Genomic DNA, 18,458 nt, shown 5'->3' with positions numbered 1-18,458 from the left:
AGAACTCAGACCTTTCTCAGATTTCTGAAAAGGATTCAGGGTCCAGAAAGGATTGAGACCTGCCATGCTCAGTTAATCAACCTTTGATGACTAAGAGGATATTGAGACTTTGTAGAGAAATAAGGAAGTCAGGTGGTAGAAAAGACCTCTCCTAGTGGGAGGTAGGGTGGGATTTGGGGAACTGAGTTTATGAAATGGTCCCCAGGGAGGGTTGCCTTGTCAAACTGGGTTTCCCCATGCTCCAGGTTAGGTGCCATTAGTAGACTGCGTGACAATGAAGGGCAGGTGTTTTCAGGCAAAACAGTTCTTCAGCATTATTTCCAAGCCAGATTGATGAAGATATGGGAGACTCGGATGCTGTTGTAGAATAGTTCTGGATTTGCTTTTCATGGAGCTCCTCTTACGTGTGAAGTCTTTTGTGCTTGATCCTGTGGGATCTATAAAGTATCATACCTTGAGTTGATGGTATGTAAAGCTTTCCTTTTGGCTAATTGTTCAGCTTGGATCTGTGTAGTGTTCAGTTATATTTGGGTCTTAACCATTTCCTGGGCAAAGGGAAACATTTCTATTAAAATGAACTTGAAGTGACATTAGTCTGTGACTTTTTCTTTTAAAGAATGGAGAACCTCTGGGATTTGAGGTTTAGGAAAATACAGTCATAAATACACTGTACTTTGCAGCATACCTTGTGGCTTCTGGGCAAATGTCTGGACTCTTCTGCTAATTGTTACATAAATATGTTCTTCATTTAAACTACTTTTAATACTTCAAAATGCTTTAAATACATTTAAAATACAGCTTCATGTACTATAAAGCACATTTTAAAAAATGACCCATTCGTATTCCAAGGTGAACTGCTGCTTGTATAATCGTTTGAAAATATTCATTACACTTTGTCAGTTTCTACATTTGTGAGATGGGAATGATAAATGATTCTAATTGTATGTATCTCATAGAGTTGTCCTGAGGGTGAAATTAATATATAAATATATATAATCAAGCTCTTTAGAATAGTTACAGCTCAGTTGCTCAATAAAGTGTCATTGGCTATGTTATTATTAATATTTTAATATTAATACTATAATTTCTCCTTTCCCCATGGGTGAATGGGGGAGTTATAAATAGATTATAAGGAGGTGTCTCTAAATAGCAACATTTCCTATGCATTTATTTAAATGTTTAATTTATATTTATCTTTAAGTTGGGAAAATTAAGTGCACTTACACAAGACAGATTCAGGTATTATTAGACTGCCTGTTTAGATTACGGAATGAGTACCTATTTAATTAAGATATTGATTGATTGGTCTTGTCCACTGTTGTCTTTCAATTCTCTTTTATTTGACTGCTTGTGTGTTTGTCTCCCTTTCTTGTCATCTTTTTGTTGCTTTCTGATTTATTTCCTGTTCATTTTTCACTAACAGGTAGGACAAGAAGAGCTCTTGTAGGTTGGTGCCTGGTATCTGAACCAGGAAGGAGTGATGCATGAGATGGTCTAGGGACTTAGTGGGGAGGGACTTGCAGTGCGCCCTGCAGAGCTGCCCTACCCAGGAACCAGTGAATTTCAGTTTTCTCACTCCAAAATGGACAGTATGGAGATTGAACATTTCTAAGCTCATTCACCCATTGCTTTACTAATGCTTCCATTTATTTATTTCTCCTTTTTAAAAACCAGTAAATCTGGGAAGTTTTAGTTATGTACAGAAATACAGAATGGAGTGTTAAAACTTCAATGCCTTACCCAGCTTCAACAATTTATCATCTTGTGGCCAATCTTGTTTGATCTATACTTCCAACTATTTCTTCTCTCCCATAGTGTTTTGAAGAAAATCCCAGACATCCTACCACTTAAAAAGATTTTAGAATTGTATATCTAAGAGATGAGGACTTAACAATACATACATATGTAATACACATATATATTTTTACAGTATGTTTGGCTCAGGATCCAAATATTTGGTGAATTGGTTTCTTAGTCCTTTTTAATGTCTAGGCTCTCCCATCTCCATCTCCCTCTCTCTCTCTCTTTCTCCTCTCTCACTCTCTGTAACTTGGAATTTGTTTAAAGAAACCAGCCTTATTTTGTTCTGTAGTTTCCCCACAAGGTTGATTTTGCTGATTTTTATCTCTCTGTTGTTTAACATATTTCTTTGTCTCCTGTGTTTCCTGTAAACTGGTAACTGGTTCTTAAGGATTGATCAGATTAGAATTAATTTTTTTTTCCCTTATCAGAAGCATGTAATGTGTCTGGTTGTGTTTCAGTTTTGTACTGTTAGCAGCTACTGATCATCAATACCTAGACCCCTCAATTCAGTAAAAGTTCATAGTGATAGCTATTTCTATTATTCCTTTCATTTATGTTGAATCATTTTCAAATAAATTTTCATTTAAGGCATTTTTAATGGCTTTACACATATTTTATTTTGAATTAGTTTTCTATGACTTAGTAGCAGTGATTAAAATATAGCATGTGATTTGGTATTGAGATGTGATATGTATACTGGGTAGCTGATTACTGCAGACTTGAGACCCTCCTGTTTCATCTAGTCTTAGAGTGCTTCCTGGTAGTGATTTCCCAGCTAGAAGAAATTAGGGATAAATATGCACTCTAATTAGTATGTATGTCCCTAGTTGTATAATATTGTTAACTGCTGTTTGATGTCTTACCTGCTTATATAAGTTGTTATTTTTTTTAATGTGCTGCTTATGTGTTTAATTTTTAAAAATCATTTTGAGGCCTAACTTGGAATCAGGAGCAGTTAAAACATATCAGTTTAGTAGAGTTAGCTACTGCTTGTTGAAGTCCTTGGTTTCAGAATTGTGTACTTTTTTTGGTAAAATTATGGGAAGGAAGCTTGGAAGATAATCTGATTTTATTTAGTTTTTGGTTTACACTAAGTCCCATTTCATAACTGCTGTATTTTACATTGGATATTATTTGGGGCCCATTTATGTCTTTGAGGGTTTTCCAAATTTTCCACTACTGATATTTATAATGTGACAATATTTTTGTTTCTGGGAAGAATTCACTTATTTGGGGAAAAAACCCAGGTACCATATTGGTATTTCATTTAAAGCAAGCAGCTGACACTGATTGAGTAGAAAGTGATCTAAGGCCTGCCTTGTGTTTTGACTAGCTCAGTGAAGCTCCTAAGAATATCTGGTAGGGTTTCTAGGGGAGATTTTTTTCAGTAAATCTAAAAGTGACCAGGTAATTAACTTCTTAACCCTCATACATTCTTATTGCCGCCTCCTTTATGCTCTTCTGATCTTGGTCAAGCTCAGTGCTCTTGAGATGAGCTGACTTCTCTCCTACTCTTCAAAGGTAGTAAGCTCATTCTTCAGGTACACCTGCAACAGAATAAACTTGATTTTCACTTTTGTTTGCGGGATTTTGTGAGCCTGCTTTCCAGATGAACTTGACTTTTGATTATGTAAATGGACATAAGAGGGAAATTAAAGTAATAGATCAGGAAGTAAAATCTTAAGTTTTTTAGCAGTTTGCCAGATGAATCTTCAGCAAGTTATTTTTTAGGTTACTCTTTTGAAATTAATGGCATAATAAATCTCTGACAAATAGCTATTTTGTTTTCTGGGCCTTCATCTTGCTACTTATCTTGTTGAGTATAACACATAGCTGTAGTGGCCCAGTTGAGGTGTTTGTGTAATAGAGACGGATTCTCACTCTGTTTTCCAGATTCAGGTTGTCTTATCTAGAATACCTTATTCATTCAAATCCAACAAATATTTTGTGCGTAAGGCTCTAGGGCAGCAGTGGTAAACCAGACAGGCACCGGGATTTGGAAACTTAAATCTTGGTGAAACTATCCAAACATCCCAGGTGGAATAGTGGCCCACATAAGTTTCTCTTTTGCACACTTGTTTGAACATATCCAGAGTTGTTTTTTTGAAGGAAGTCAGAGAGTACCTTTGCATAGAGTGAGTAGAATATAAGGAAGGTTTTAAAATTTCACAGCGTAACATCATCTTTGTTGGCTACCTATTGTAAGTTTCTCTTTTTTATTCTAAGATTTTGTGCTGAGTTGCAGTAGGTTTTCTTATCTTAGATTTTCTGAAATAATATTTCTTCTCTCTTTTCCCCTCTCCCCAACTTTAGTATAGGCTACTAGCATTAAAATTCACTCTGATACTATTTGGTTGATCATTAGCTAGTTCCAGTCCTTTGGGAACTAGCTAAATGTCATGATTACTGCATAGCCTCTAGTTTTCAAGATGGTCTCAGTTTCAAGTAATTTGTTCTATTGTGGATAGACTTAATTTTTAATTTAGGTAATAAATGGTTCTTTAGGTTAGTGCTCTTTAACCTGAGTCCATGGACCCTGATGACCTTTAAGGAGGTGGCTTATGAATCTCTTGAAACAATAATGCCAAACTTCATAGATATGAGCCCTTTCCTCAGGAGGGGCCCATTTGCTTTCATTAGAATTTCAAAGGGCTTAGTGACTACAAAAAGTTAATAACCATTGTGTTCTTTATAAATGAGATTTTCATTCATATGAATGTAACATTTTTTCCCTTCCACACATATTTTGCAGAAAGTTAGAAATAACGTCCAGTTGTTTATTATTGGAGCAGTGAGCTCTTGAATTATTTGAAGTGTTTTCTTGAGCCAACTTGGATTATATGGAGATCAAATCAAAATAGCTTCCATGATACTTTTATGTGATCTTAAAACATCAAATTGTAACCTGTCAGTTCTTACATTTACTCTATTGCTTTGGGCTGAATTGTGCACCCTCTTCCCCTTCATATGTTGAAGCTCTAATACCCCACCCTCCTTCAGAATATAACTGAATTTGGAGACACTGCCTTTAAAGAGGTGATTAATTTGAGGGGGGTGATTAAGTTCAAGTTAGGTAGATAGGGAGGGCTCTAATCCAGTCTAACTGGTGTCTTTAGAAGAAGAGGCAATTTGAATACAAAAGAGACACACCAGGGGCATGTGTGCTCAAGAGAAAAGACCAGTAAGGACACAGTGAAAGGCGGTCATCTGCAAGCCAAAGAGAGAGAGGCCTCAGGGAAAACCAAACCTGTTGACATCTTGGTCTTGGACTTTAAGCCTCCAAAGCTGAGAGGTAACTTTCTTGTTGATTAGGCCACCTTGCTGTTGGTATTTTTGTATGGCAGTCCAGCAGACTAATATACTCATGATGAAGTAGCAGTTAAGACCATAAAGTCTATATTGAAATACTGTTTGTCTGCCCCAGTGCATTTTTGGCGAAATTATGAATGAGTTATGTATACTTCCACAGTCTAGAACTGGAAAGATGGTAGGACCTATGAAATTAAGATATAACAGATACTAAGTCCTATTCTTATTGGTCTTATTTTTATTCTCATTTTATAGTTTCCCATTTGCCTATGGTTGGTTATATTCTAATGTCATTCTCTTCTACTCTCCAGCATTTCTCATTCTGTGCAACTAATTTTTGTAAATAAGTCTGTTATAAATCAGTACTAGAATAGTATCTGTGTATTCTCTTGTGTGTGTTTTGTACAGTTGTTACTCCAGTTGTACGATCATAAGTCTGAGCACATGCTCAAGTGGGCAAAAGTGCTTGAAAGACCGAAGGGAAGACCCTGAGACGTCATACGTGACATGAGGGTTTATTGGTATTTAAGTACAAGGAGTCCAGGAGCGGCTGGCTAGATGAGGCTGTGCACCACCATTGTGGACAGGGAGGGAACTGCTGATAATGGGGTGAAGAGACAAAGACTACTTGTGTGCTGGGGCAAGGGGACAAAGATTACGTGCTGTGCTGGAAGGGTTCATTCTTGGGTGACCAGCACTCCAAGAAGCAGGACCTTGGTTACACAGGTCTGCCTCCCAATACGATGTTTCCATAGATAAGACAAGTCTGGATTTGGCCAGCCCCAGGCCATCAACATACCATATACTTAGCCTACTGCCCTAAGGAGGGGCCACGTGGACACATGGTTATTCTGGGACAAAGGGTTATAAGCAGGCAATGCTTGTCCCCATACCAGCACAGCCTTATTCTCTCATAGTATCATCTGTCTTAAGGCCTTTGTTCCAGATTGTGATAGTTACATTCAACTTTTAAGTTTCTCTTTGCCAAAAATAAAGTTTGAATGTTTCTAATGATGTCTGCTTCTACTGCTAACTTGATGCAATACATTGGAAACTTTCAGATTGGGAAATGAATGAAAGGTTCAGGGCTGTGGTTTAGGCTTTACTTCTTTTAGATTTTTTAAAAAAATTATTTTGTAAAAATTGCATAATATATAATTGATCATCTTAACCTTTTTTTTTATTAAAAATTTTTTTTATTAAGGTATGATTGATATACACTCTTATGAAGGTTTCACAGGAAAAAACAATGTAGTTACTACATTTACCCATGTTATCAAGTCCCCACCCATACACCAATGCAGTCACTGTCCATCAGTGCAGCAAGATGCCACAAATCCACTATGTGCCTTCTCTGTGCTACACTGTTCTCCCTGTGATCCCCCACACCATGTGTACTAAACATAATATTCCTCAACCCCCTTCTCCCTCCCTCCCTCTCCACCCGCCCTTCCCCACCCCTCCCCTTTGGTAACCACTAGTTCCTTCTTGGAGTCTCTTGAGTCAGTTGCTATTTTGTTTCTTCAGTTTTACTTTGTTGTTATACTCCACAAATGAGGGAAATCATTTGGCACTTGTCTTTCTCCGCCTGGCTTATTTCACTGAGCATAATGTCCTCCAGCTCCATCCATGTTGTTGCAAATGGTAGGATTTGTTTCTTTCTTATGACTGAATAATATTCCATTGTGTATATGTACCACATCTTCTTTATCCATTCATCTACTGATGGACACTTAGGTTGCTTCCATATCTTGGCTATTGTAAAAAAGTGCTGTGATAAACATAGGGGTGCATAAATTCCAAGGAGTGGGATTCCCAGGTCAAATGATATTTCTATTTTTAGTTTTTTGAGGAACCCCCATATTGCTTTCCACAATGGTTGAACTAGCTTACATTCCCACCAGCAGTATAGGAGGGTTCCCGTTTCTCCACAACCTCGCCAGCATTTGTTGTTCTAAGTCTTTTCGATATTGGCCATCCTTACTGGTGTGAGGGGATGTCTTGTGGGTTTAATTTGCATGTCCCTGATGATTACTGATGTGGAGCATCTTTTCATGTGTCTGTTGGCCATCTGAATTTCTTCTTTGGAGAAGTGTCTGTTCATATCCTTTGCCCATTTGTTAATCAGGTTATTTGCTTTTTGGGTGTTGAGGCGTCTAAGTTCTTTATATATTTTGGATGTTAACCCCTTGTCAGATATTTCATTTACAAATATATGCTCCCATACTGTAGGATTAGGCTTTATTTCTTTGGTAAATAAACATCATGGGTCCTGTTTCTGAAATTATCCCCCACCTCATCCAATCCTTACCCCAGGGTTGCTGATGAAAGTCTTGTCAGCAGTTTTGCTGCATTGACGCTTCAAGAAACTGTTTTGCTTGATGCCTTAATATTTGTTACCCTTAATTTTTACTTTCTCTAAACCTCTTCTTTTTCTTTCTTGAGGAATAAGCTATTTTAAAATTCAGTTACCTGTCATGGTGTTGATGGGCCAGTGTGCATCCCACTGGCTGTGTAAGGTACTTGGCTCAAGATCGAAGCCCAACCCAAGGGGTGTATGTGTTTTGGCAGACAGACAGTGTGGTTCTACACTTCCACCCTAGAATTAGTAGCTGTTCTCTGATTTTTCATCTCAAACATTATTTGGCACCTAATGGATTTTTGAGCTGTGTTTGTGATTGGCCTTACAATCTTCAATGTTTTTTTCTCTGGAAGAAATGACATCCTTATGTCTGAATTACATTTTGGCCAAATGGATATGTGTAAAGGCTCTGATCAGTTCTTTGAAAGTACTGCATGTGCAGGTGATATCAAAAATTGCTACTGCGTTAAAAATATATTAAATTTATATGAAAATATGTGGAGGAGTGATTTATTTCAAAGTAAAATAAAGGCATCATCTCACTCGGAATGTGAAAGGGCAGGCAGTGGTTTTCTCTTTGTTTTCATTAAGAAATATTAGAATAGGAAAAATAAGCAGGAAGTTTTAACAGGAATGTTGAATATATGAAAATCTGTGGAGATGGGATCTTGGGGATGATGCTGAGTGTGCTTTTCAAAATATATTAATGATTTTTGGGGAACTGAACTTTTTATTGGGTTTCATTTGGATTTTGATGTTTGTTTTTGTGTGGGCTACTGACTTGTCTGTCGAGCTAGCAATACATTGTGATAGGCCAGAGTGTTGTGAGTGTTTGGCATTAAGTTATAGGAGCAATAGGGAAATAAATACCTTTGTGAACTACTTATTCACTTGCTTAACTTAGATAAACATGATAAGCTTAACAAAACAAAATATTTCAATTTGTCTTTATCCTCAGCTGTTATTTAATAATTCATAACAGTCTGAGCAAGTGCTCTTTCCTCCAAGCCCTCCCCTTTCCTCTCTACTCCAAGAAAAGGGGAGGTGGACCTATGTAAACTAGCATAATATCGCTGAAGTATTTTGCCTCACTGCTGAACTGTGTTAGGTAATCCTTCCTTTGTGATAACAATAGAAGAGCCAAAGTAGTGGCTTCCCTTCCCAACTTGTAATACTCATTTTTAGTATGTTTTAGGTACTTTGTTGTCCCATCAAGCTTATCATAAACCTTTACTTTTGGGAAGCCAGGTTTGGTTTTTAATCAAGATACAGTCTGTATTAGATAACTATGAAACAGCTGTGTGCTGCCTTTAAAATGCCATTGTGAATTCTAAGAATGCTAAAAGCTGGGAACAATGAGTTCTAAGAAAACCATGCATGTATTTCCAAAGACTATTCTCTGTATTACTCAGCTCAGTATCTGTTAATCGACAGTAAAGGATTTTTCCATTAAATTGTATGCCACTAACCATCTAGTCCTCCCGAAGCAAAGTTCAAAGGTCTCATGAAAAGGCTTTAGAGAATATTCCTTAAAAAGGAAAAAAGGTAGTGAACTCCTTCCCCAAAAAAGTCAGCCCCAATATTTTGGAGCCAGTTTAAGAAATACCATCTTTTCTGACTTACGTTTTTTGCTTTGTTTTGTTTTTTATTTCCTTAAGGTGCTCTGGGGGAATTGGATGTATCCTATCAGAGTTTAGAGGATCACAAAGGGAAGTCTCTCATTATGCCTCTGTATTCACGCCTTCCTGGTCTTGGCACTTTTTCCACTTTAATAGCCCTCAAATAGTTTCTGCATATTTTGGGATTAGTATGGCTTCTTAGGTGATACGGTATGTCTGCTTTACTTCACAGTTCTGTGTAGAGATTTTACGTGGCACTTAAGAAAAATTGTCCCAATTTGAAAGATAAAAGCTCTTTGAATAGATGCTGTCAGAAGTATTTAATTTTATTTCTGTCGTAATTTAGACCAAGGTTTCTTATATGCTTTTTTTTTTTTTTGTAACAAGGTAAGTATAGATCCAGTAGACTCTTACCTAATTCTGATCTTATTCTACCACTAACCAGCTGTGGGGCTTCAAGTCATTTTAGCTCTGTTACATCACTTGCAAAAATAAGGATTTCATTATATATACATGCAGTACGTTGCTGGAGTTGATAATCTTTCCTATAATGGTGTGTTGAAGAAGGTGGTCTTCACATGTTTTCTGGAAGCTTTTACATTATTAAAGAAACAGTGAATTTGTTTACTGTATACTTTTTTCCTTTGAAAGGTATCAAGGGAAGGATCTTTTCAGGACAATTCTGTTTTTATTCCTCTGATCTTTTATACATATATGAAGGGTAGCCCTTATTATGCTAACATAATGACTCCTTTTTGGAATTAGCATTCCTGTATCTTAATGCAAATAAACAAGAAATGCTTTATTTTCTAACTTGTTTTGATAGGCAAGGCAATAAGATTAAGAGTGACAAATTAGAAAACAGCTATCTGCCTTTGATGTTAGGCTTCCTATTAGCACTAAGAGAAATCTCTGACCACGTATGGCCATTTGATTCCTCACTGATGAAGTTTACTTCTCCACAGACTGGACTTAGTATGACTCTTTAGACTTTGGGATTTATTCAATTACTTTTTTTCCTAAGCAAAGTCAAATTATCTTCCATGATTTTGTTTTGGGATCATAAATTATGTTGAGGTGAGAGTTTTTCCAGCTTTTTGAGGCTGAAATCAGAAGTTAAGAGTCTAAAAGAAATACTGGAATTATTTGGAAGCAGGATTTTGGCCTTCATTGGAGGACAGTTGTTTAAGTTTCAATTGATTCATTGTTATATCTCACCTTATTCCTGGAAGGATTTAAGGTGACAGGTATGTACAAAGACTTGCCCCTTCACAGCCAGGCTTTGTGAAAGAGTTGCTAAGGTTCACTTTCTCAACTTCCAGTTCCTCGTTCCCCATGATCTTCAGTCTCTGCCCTGCTCACCTGCTACACATACAGTTCCTTACAGCAGGGTCACGAAGGGTCTCCATCACTACTTGGACATGATTCTTTATTTGACCTTGCTAGGGCCTCAGAGTGACTGTTCCTTCCTTTTACGTAGATTTTTTTTCTGATTATAACAATAATAGATGTTCACTGTGAAATTTTGGAAAAAGACACATACACTCTCTATGCAGAAAACTTCTTCCTCATTGAAATGTTTGTATGACAACTGTCTTGTCCCTTTCTTCCTACTTTTTTTGGCCAGACCTGTGTCAGTCTGCCTTCTAGATATCTCTATCTTGCAGGCATCATTTCTTAAAACTGAATCTACCTCTTCTTCCCCTGCTTCAAATCTGCTCTTCCACCTTTGTTGCTTTCTCACTAAAAGATACCCCTCTTAATCCAGTTGGTGAAGCTGTAAGATGAGGACCCATCCTTGACTCTTCTCCCTCAGCCTTCACCTGTTGTCCGCAGCCAGAGTTCCTGCCTGTTCTTCCTCACTAACCTGTTGTCATCTCTCAGCTCACAGTACCGTAGCTCAGACTCTGCTTATTTCTCACCTTAGCTCAGTTTCCCAAAAGCATCATCTACTTTTGAATCTCTTAGAATTTTGTGCATGTTCCTTTAGGGCTTATCTTAGAAAATCAGGGCTTCTCTGACCTGTTTGTACACCCTCAGGACTGAGCTTGGTGCTGATGGTCCCCTCTCCTCCCTTCAGATACTCCTTCCTTCTCTGCCCGCCACCCCAGCACCTGTGCTAGAACACATACCACCTTCTACTGTTAGTGCCCATTTACTTCTCTGTCTCCTTAAGGGCAGTGACTGTGTCTTATTCATAATTGCACCAGTAATATCCAGCCCAGAGTTTTTAGTAAATTTCTGATAATGAATGGATAGAAGGAAATGGGTGGCATTTGGTATGAAAAAAATTTGCAGCTGTTAGGTTAGTTTGGTTCTGGCTGCTGTAAAGTTTGTATCTTGGCCTTCATCTACTTGGTCCTATGGTAACGGTTTTGTGAACAGGCTTCCAAAGTGTGAGGTATGGTAGGGTAAAGCAGGGATGATAGGTTAGCAGGGCTGGGCTTCATGACCTTGCATTCCTTTTAAAGAGGTTCAACTTTCCTGTAGGTAACAATAGTGTAGCAGAGATAGGATGGCTGCTTACCTTAGGACAGTTGTACCAGAGATGAGGAAGAGGGAGTATTTTAGTGACTTTATGATTGTATGTGGGGGTCAGGAGGGAAGATTCTAAGTGACTGAACTTTCTGGCTTGGTTGACTAGAAACTTGATGCAATCACTAATTAGTCATGTTGGTCTTTGAGACTCTTTTTGACATCTAGGTTAGTACATCTAGTTGGCAGGCAGTAGGATATAAAGTTTGGGAGAGTACACCACTGGAGAGTCATTAGTATGTGGTCATTAAAACTACAAGAGGTTTCTCAAACATATAGCTTAAGTGTAATAATGGTCTGGGAAAAGAAAGAACTCTAGGAACACTGGTGTTTAAGGGCTGGGGAAGAAGAGAAGAGAGGTGAGAAAGCAGTCAAAGAAACTGAGGGGTTGGAGTTAGGAGTTAAAGAGGAAATTTGGCAATAAAAGGGGCATTGACTATTTTGTGCTTTAAAGAGAATAACAAGAAAATGGATCTGTCTTTACTCAGCTGTTAGAATTAGCATCAGTGTTGGCTGTCTGCTTGGCTTTTTGTTGGACAGTCCCACCTCATCTCCATTGGTAGTCTAGCACCCCAGCCCTAATCCAGAGCCCCACTGACACCCTTATATCAGGTCTAACACATGACCTTTAAAGTCCCCTCCAAATTAAATCAAAGATTAAAAACAGAATCAGAAATTTTGACTCAATGGGCCCAGGAATCTTAATTTTTTACAAGGACAATTCTGAGCACCTAAGGAACGCTCATGTCTAGGTACTGTCACCCTCCATTTTATTTTATTGTAAGAGAGCAGGACTTTATTATGATGAACTTTTAAAGTACAATTGTGATGATGAGATTGGCAACCATGGCAACCTGGCTAGAGCTTCCCACCGTGCCTGTCTGTGTTGGAGGGGGCTGGGGATGCTGGGGAATGCACCACCATCTGGGGTAATCTGTTAGAGACGTAAAGTTTTTATTTTCATGGATTTTTGCAGCAGAGGCCCTTGGTGCCCTTTGTCATATCCTTGTAGTCCACCACCAATTTCAACTGAAACTCAGATTTTTGCAGTTTTTCACTCTTAAGTCTTGCCAGCATTTTTCTGTTTTCTATATCAGGGCCTTCAAGCCCAGCAAAGAAAAGGAGAGAGGTTACTATCCCAGGCAACCTTCACCCAGTGGGGAATATGAGCCAGTGCATAAATGTGCTGCTTCCCTCTGGGGTCCCACAGAACCACCCCCCACCTTCCAGCAGTCACCCTAATTGTATCAAATGACCTTACTCACTTTTCTCTTTCCTTGTGTAACTTCCCTCACTTCTGTTTTCTTGGATCATCGCCTATTTTAATCCTGCTAAAACCTTGTCTGTTAGTAATGTGTCCCTTGGGATGACTTTGCAAGTTAATAAATGCAAACAAAAGCCTTCTGAAATTACATTAGTTTTTCTTAATGTCTCTGTCTATCAATACAAGCACCTAAAATAATGTGTGGGGGAGGAAGGCAATGAGAACATATTGTGTAATGCAGAATGGCATTGCTGAAGTTTAAATTTATTCACAGATACTCTGTAATGAGATCATTATGTGAGAAGTTATTGGATTTTTTCAACAACCTCCATTTCTTTTCATTTCACTTAGAGAGGGGTTGAAGGGATGTGAAAAGCCAGAATATTGTTGACAGAGAAAGATAATACCAGATGTGCCTCCTGTATTCATATGTCTTCATCTTGTTCTTGAAAAATTCTGGGTGGCTTTTTAGTTAAAACTAAATTATAGAATATAATGATAGGAAGCTATTAAAATGCTACAGTGCAGGAAGGGGGAAGATCTCCACAGATTTAGGATATAAATTGCTAAAGATCATAAACCAGTCTGCTCTATTTCAGTGATATCTTTGAAAAGATACCTTGTGTGCCTTAATGCAAGATTTGTCTTTACCTAGCTATAAGATATTCATATCTGTACTTGTTCTCTTAGCTGAGACTGGACTCTAGGAGTTAAAAGTTGAAATAAAAGTTAAACCTGTTTCTGGATGATCACTTTCATTCTTGATGATTAAAGCTAATATCTGAAAGCAATTACCATAGAAGCTGACATATTGCAGGCACTCAACAATTGTTATGGAGCAAATGATAACAAAGGGGAACATGCTAAGTTGCCCAGTATGTATGTCTTAGACTGGGGTCCCTGTGAGCAAGAGTAGGTTAGTGTGCTTGGACCTATGGGGTTCCTGCCTCACTCCCACCAATCTGACCACAGATGTTTATTTTTAGTCTGTAGGTTTATTTTGTAGGAGACCAAGGCATCCCTACAAAATGCTTGTTCCTCATTTAGGTTGTTCTTTGTAGTAATGGGCTATTTTAATGTATAAATTGATGAGATCATTTGATAATCTAGTATTCCAACCCCTTAGTTATCATTTCACCTCAGACCCAGGGGAAAAGTGACTGGTCCAAGGTTAAATCACTCCATCTAGCTAATTAATGATATGGCTTGGACTAGAAGAACACAGATATCTGCATGTAATGAATCATCTTTGTGTCTGATTGCTAAAATGGGACCTCAGAGAACAAAAACAAGGCACTGTTTTTCTGAACTAGTTTAAAATGGTTTTTAGGAGTAATAAAGATTATGGGTTTTATGTTTGATTTAAGGTATTTGTTGAGAATTTGACAATTTTAGAGCTTATACAAATAGATTATTTAGGAAATCAAGACTGATGATGGGCAAAGAACATAAGCAACCAACTAACTGAAAATTTATAAACATCTAAATACTCAGCAGCATGGGAGTGGCTTAGGTAGCAGTCTATGGTTTTGATGGGCTGTTTGCCACCAGGAAAATGCTACTCGTGATAACTTAGAAATAGTGTCAATCAACTAGAAATTCTGGACAAGTTACTTCTCTACTTTCCTCTCTTCTATATTGTTCCTTGTCCTTCCTGGGATGTTTTCTGTAAGTTCAACTTCCTTACCTTTATAGGACTAAGTTTATAGTATAGAATATTAACTAATGTCAGTCTTTGACATTCACTCAATCTGAAATTCACCAACTTATTTTTCTGGCCTGTATACCATCGAAAGTGGTTATTTAGCTTTCAAAATTTTTGATCTGTACATTAAACTAGCTGAAATGAGAGTTGGTATGGTAAAGATTTAGTGAACTGACAAAATGTTTCTATTACTTGCTAGAACCATGTGAGTGTAAGTTAAAATCACTTTCTTAATCAAATGTGTATTTCTTTCCTGTAGAGCCTCTGTTATGCACCTAAAGCCATACTGGAAACCCCAGAAGAAAGTGCCACCTCTGGGAACCAGCAAGGAAACTCTGAGAACTCCTACGAGCCACCAAGAGGCTGTAAATGATGACAGATGCAAAGCTAGCTACATGAAACCAAGTGTCTTTCCTTCCACCTCTCTTGACAGAGCACCATCTCAAAAGCCTTTTGAAATTTCTCCAGATGTTTTGTGCAATATGAGCGGGAAGAGTCCTGCAGAGAGCAGCCTGAATGTGAAGACCAAGAAGAATGCCCTGCCCGCCACAATCCACCAGGGTGAGGGAGGAGAAGGGCCGCTAGATATCTGGGCTGTTGTGAAACCTGGAAATACCAAGGAGAAAATTGCATTCTTTGCAGCCCACCAGTGTAGCAGTAGGATAGGATCTATGAAAATAAAAAGCTCCTGGGATATTGATGGGAGAGCTACTAAAAGGAGGAAAAAATCAGGGCATCTTAAAAAAGTCAAGATACAGTTAGAAAGGATGAGGGATGTCAACAGCAGGTGCTACCAGCCTGAGCCTTTTGCCTGTGGCATCGAGCACTGTTCTGTGCATTATGTGGGTGATGGCGGGGATGGCATCTGTGCTGGGAGGCCTCTGTCAGTCATACAGATGGTTGCCTTCCTCGAGCAGAGAGCCAGTGCTCTGCTAGCCAGTTGTGCAAAAAACTGCAGTAACTCACCTGCTGTGGTGAGGTTTTCTGGGCATCCCAGAAGTGTGATGCCAGCCTCCGAGCCCTTCTCTGCCCCAGGAGCTTGTGAAGAACCCACAGAAAAGGGAAATCCTGAGGTTGGTGAACCACAGAGTGAGCCAGTCCGTGTCCTTGACATGGTAGCCAGACTGGAGTCCGAGTGCCTGAAGCAGCAGAGCCAGCGTGAGCCTGGAAGCCTCTCGAGGAATAACAGCTTCCGTCGCCACGTAGGTCGGGTGTTGCTTGCAAGTGGCACTCAGGCTGATGAAAGCAAGACAAACAAAGGCACCTTGGAGACCCCCGACACTCAGGTGGATCCTGTGGAGCCGGGGTCTGTGGACAGCAGCCCGTCAGGAGCTGACCACTGTACTCCTGAGGGGGACCAGGCCTGGGGCAGCGCTCTGCCAAGCTGTCCCTCACTGCCAGCAGGTGTGAGTTTCTCTATGGACAGTGCTGAAGTGGAGCCAGATCAGCAGACTTCCTTGAAAAACAGCACTAGATATGATGTGGAAATGACAGAGGAACTTGTCGGGTTGCCTTTCCCTCCTCACACCAGTCCCGAAGCCATTGAATTGCCCACAGGTGCTGTTGACTGTATAAGTAGAGAGCTTGTGCCCCTTACTAGCCAAAATCTTGATCAGAGAAGGAAAGAATCTTTGTGCATTAGTATCACTGTGTCCAAGGTAGAGAAAGACCAGCCTTCTGGTTTAAAGCCCTGTGAAGACCCACTTCCAGGGATACTGTTTTTTTTGCCGTTGGATCAGCGCCAGTCGGCCCGCTCCCCACTGAATGAGAGCACAACAGGAGAGTCTCCCGAGGCCAGCCAGCTTGAAGCTGCCGCTGCAGGTGGCGGCGCGCCCCAGGCAGAGAGTGTCATGGCTGATCCGTGTGGCCCGCCAGCCTATCCTGCGGGAAGGGCATTGCTGGGGCACAAGGCGTCCAGCTGGAGGAGGCAGGTGTCTCACAACTTTCTGGAGACCAGGTTTAAGATCCAGCAGCTTTTGGAGCCTCAGCAGTACTTGGCTTTTCTGCCCCACCACCTTATGGTGAAAATCTTCAGGTTACTTCCCACCAGGAGTTTAGTGGCTCTTAAATGTACCTGCTGCTATTTCAAGTTTATCATTGAGTACTACAACATAAGGCCAGCTGATTCTCGCTGGGTTCGAGATCCACGCTATAGAGACGATCCTTGCAAACAGTGCAAGAAGAAGTACGTGAAAGGGGATGTGTCCCTGTGCCGGTGGCACCCCAAGCCCTACTGCCAGGCATTGCCCTACGGGCCGGGGTACTGGATGTGCTGCCATCGCTCTCAGAAGGGCTTCCCTGGTTGCAGGCTGGGGTTGCATGACAATCACTGGGTCCCTGCCTGCCACACCTTCAATCGGGCAATCCATAAGAAGGCAAAAGGGACTGAAACTGAAGAGGAATGTTAGAGTCTCTGTGAGAGGTGACAGAGGGACCAATTTTCAGGACTGCAGACCACCACCACCTCCATGCACTGTTCCAGGAAGTGATGCCTTGCAGGGTCATCACTCTGAAGAATCCACACTTACTCCATCAGGACTGCCATAGCTCAGGCATTTTTTAACTCTTCATTTACGAGCTGCACAATAAAATTGGCCACATTGTCTTACAGTGGCACCTCACATTTGGTCCAGGGTGACTCATTTGGCTGTGAATAACTACATCTGTTTTCCCAAATCAAATCCACCCGCAAAAGATGAAGTCTTGCCACCTTCAAGGCTGTTGAGAAAAGTTCATTGCAGATTGTGCAGACATTCCCCAAAAGGGTTCCAGAACTGGTTTGAGCACTGGCACCGTATTTGAAGTACAGGAATAGTGTCCTGTGAAAAGATTAGCAGCAGTCTTGGTTGAAAAGTATGCTTACAAAAGAAAAGTCAGGCACCTTACCTTACACCTTGTATGCTTGATCTGTGAGATTGATGCTTGTGGCTGGAGATGGATTTCATGCCCTGTGGTGTTTACAGTGTATATAATAGCTGTGTTTTCTTAGGGCTATGAAAGTGCACATTAAACCTGAGCGCCTTTACCTTGGATGAGTGCTTTTGGCCCTGCTGTAAATAGCACTATTAAAATCCAGTTGTATATAGTGGACAACTGACTGAACAACATAATCAGCACAATGCAGCTAGGATAGTGTTGCGGCTACAGTTGTGTGGTTTTTTTATCGTCTTGTCTCAAATTTGTACATCCTGTATAAAACATGAATGTTTCCCAAGTAAACTATGAATGTGTCCTGTATAATATATGAATGTTTCTGAGAAGAAACTCTAAACAGTTAAGAGGTTAACCTGTTGAAAGGATACCAAATAATCGTTTAACCAGACAACTTCAAAATTAGCATAGAGAACAGTCCTTTGCTTTATTTTAGTGATCGACCGAGAATAACAGAATATTATATAGTCAGATTATAACATTCTGTTTTATTCTTTCTGTCTGGTTACAAAATTTAAAAAAATCAATAAAAACATGCATCCTAATTGGGACCTGAGTGTTGCAGATTTTTCTCCTTTTTTGAGCTAATATTGGTAGGCACTTACCGATGAAGGATGTTGTGAATAGGGTTGTAAGAATTTGAAAGGTTTTTGAGTTTAGGGGAAGGGAGAGAGAATTTTTTCTGCACTGAAACTATCTTCACGTAACATTGAGCTTACATTTTTGCAACTTAATGCTTATTTTGAATTCATTGCCTTCCCAACATTCACTGTGTATTTCCTGTTGGATGAGGTATTATCTTGGATATTCTTGCACCTTGTCCAGGTATAATTAGTTAATCATTCAGAAGTCACTGAGGATATATTCAGGCCTGTAGTCATGTAATGCTTGCTAGGGCTGGAAGGTACTGGGCCACAGAAAGCTGTTGTG

The 18,458-nt window shown here is 39.6% G+C and overlaps 1 protein-coding gene across 3 annotated transcripts in view; it reads left to right on the top strand.

Annotated features, from left to right (window-relative positions):
* The window catches only part of FBXO34 (F-box protein 34), an 82,104-nt gene extending 64,884 nt beyond the window's left edge, over nucleotides 1–17,220 (top strand). For all 3 annotated transcript variants that reach the window (XM_057488447.1, XM_036918523.2, XM_036918530.2), the window contains one exon: nucleotides 14,857–17,220. In XM_057488447.1, the coding sequence (XP_057344430.1) occupies nucleotides 14,867–17,005 (2,139 nt within the window). In that variant the 5' untranslated portion in view covers nucleotides 14,857–14,866 and the 3' untranslated portion in view covers nucleotides 17,006–17,220. The remainder of the gene's footprint in view (nucleotides 1–14,856) is intronic.
* Nucleotides 17,221–18,458: the final 1,238 nt, after the last annotated feature.

This window comes from Manis pentadactyla, chromosome 11 (assembly GCF_030020395.1).
Source record: "Manis pentadactyla isolate mManPen7 chromosome 11, mManPen7.hap1, whole genome shotgun sequence".
Taxonomy (NCBI): Eukaryota; Metazoa; Chordata; class Mammalia; order Pholidota; family Manidae; genus Manis; species Manis pentadactyla.
This window is presented reverse-complemented; position numbering and strand designations above follow the sequence as displayed.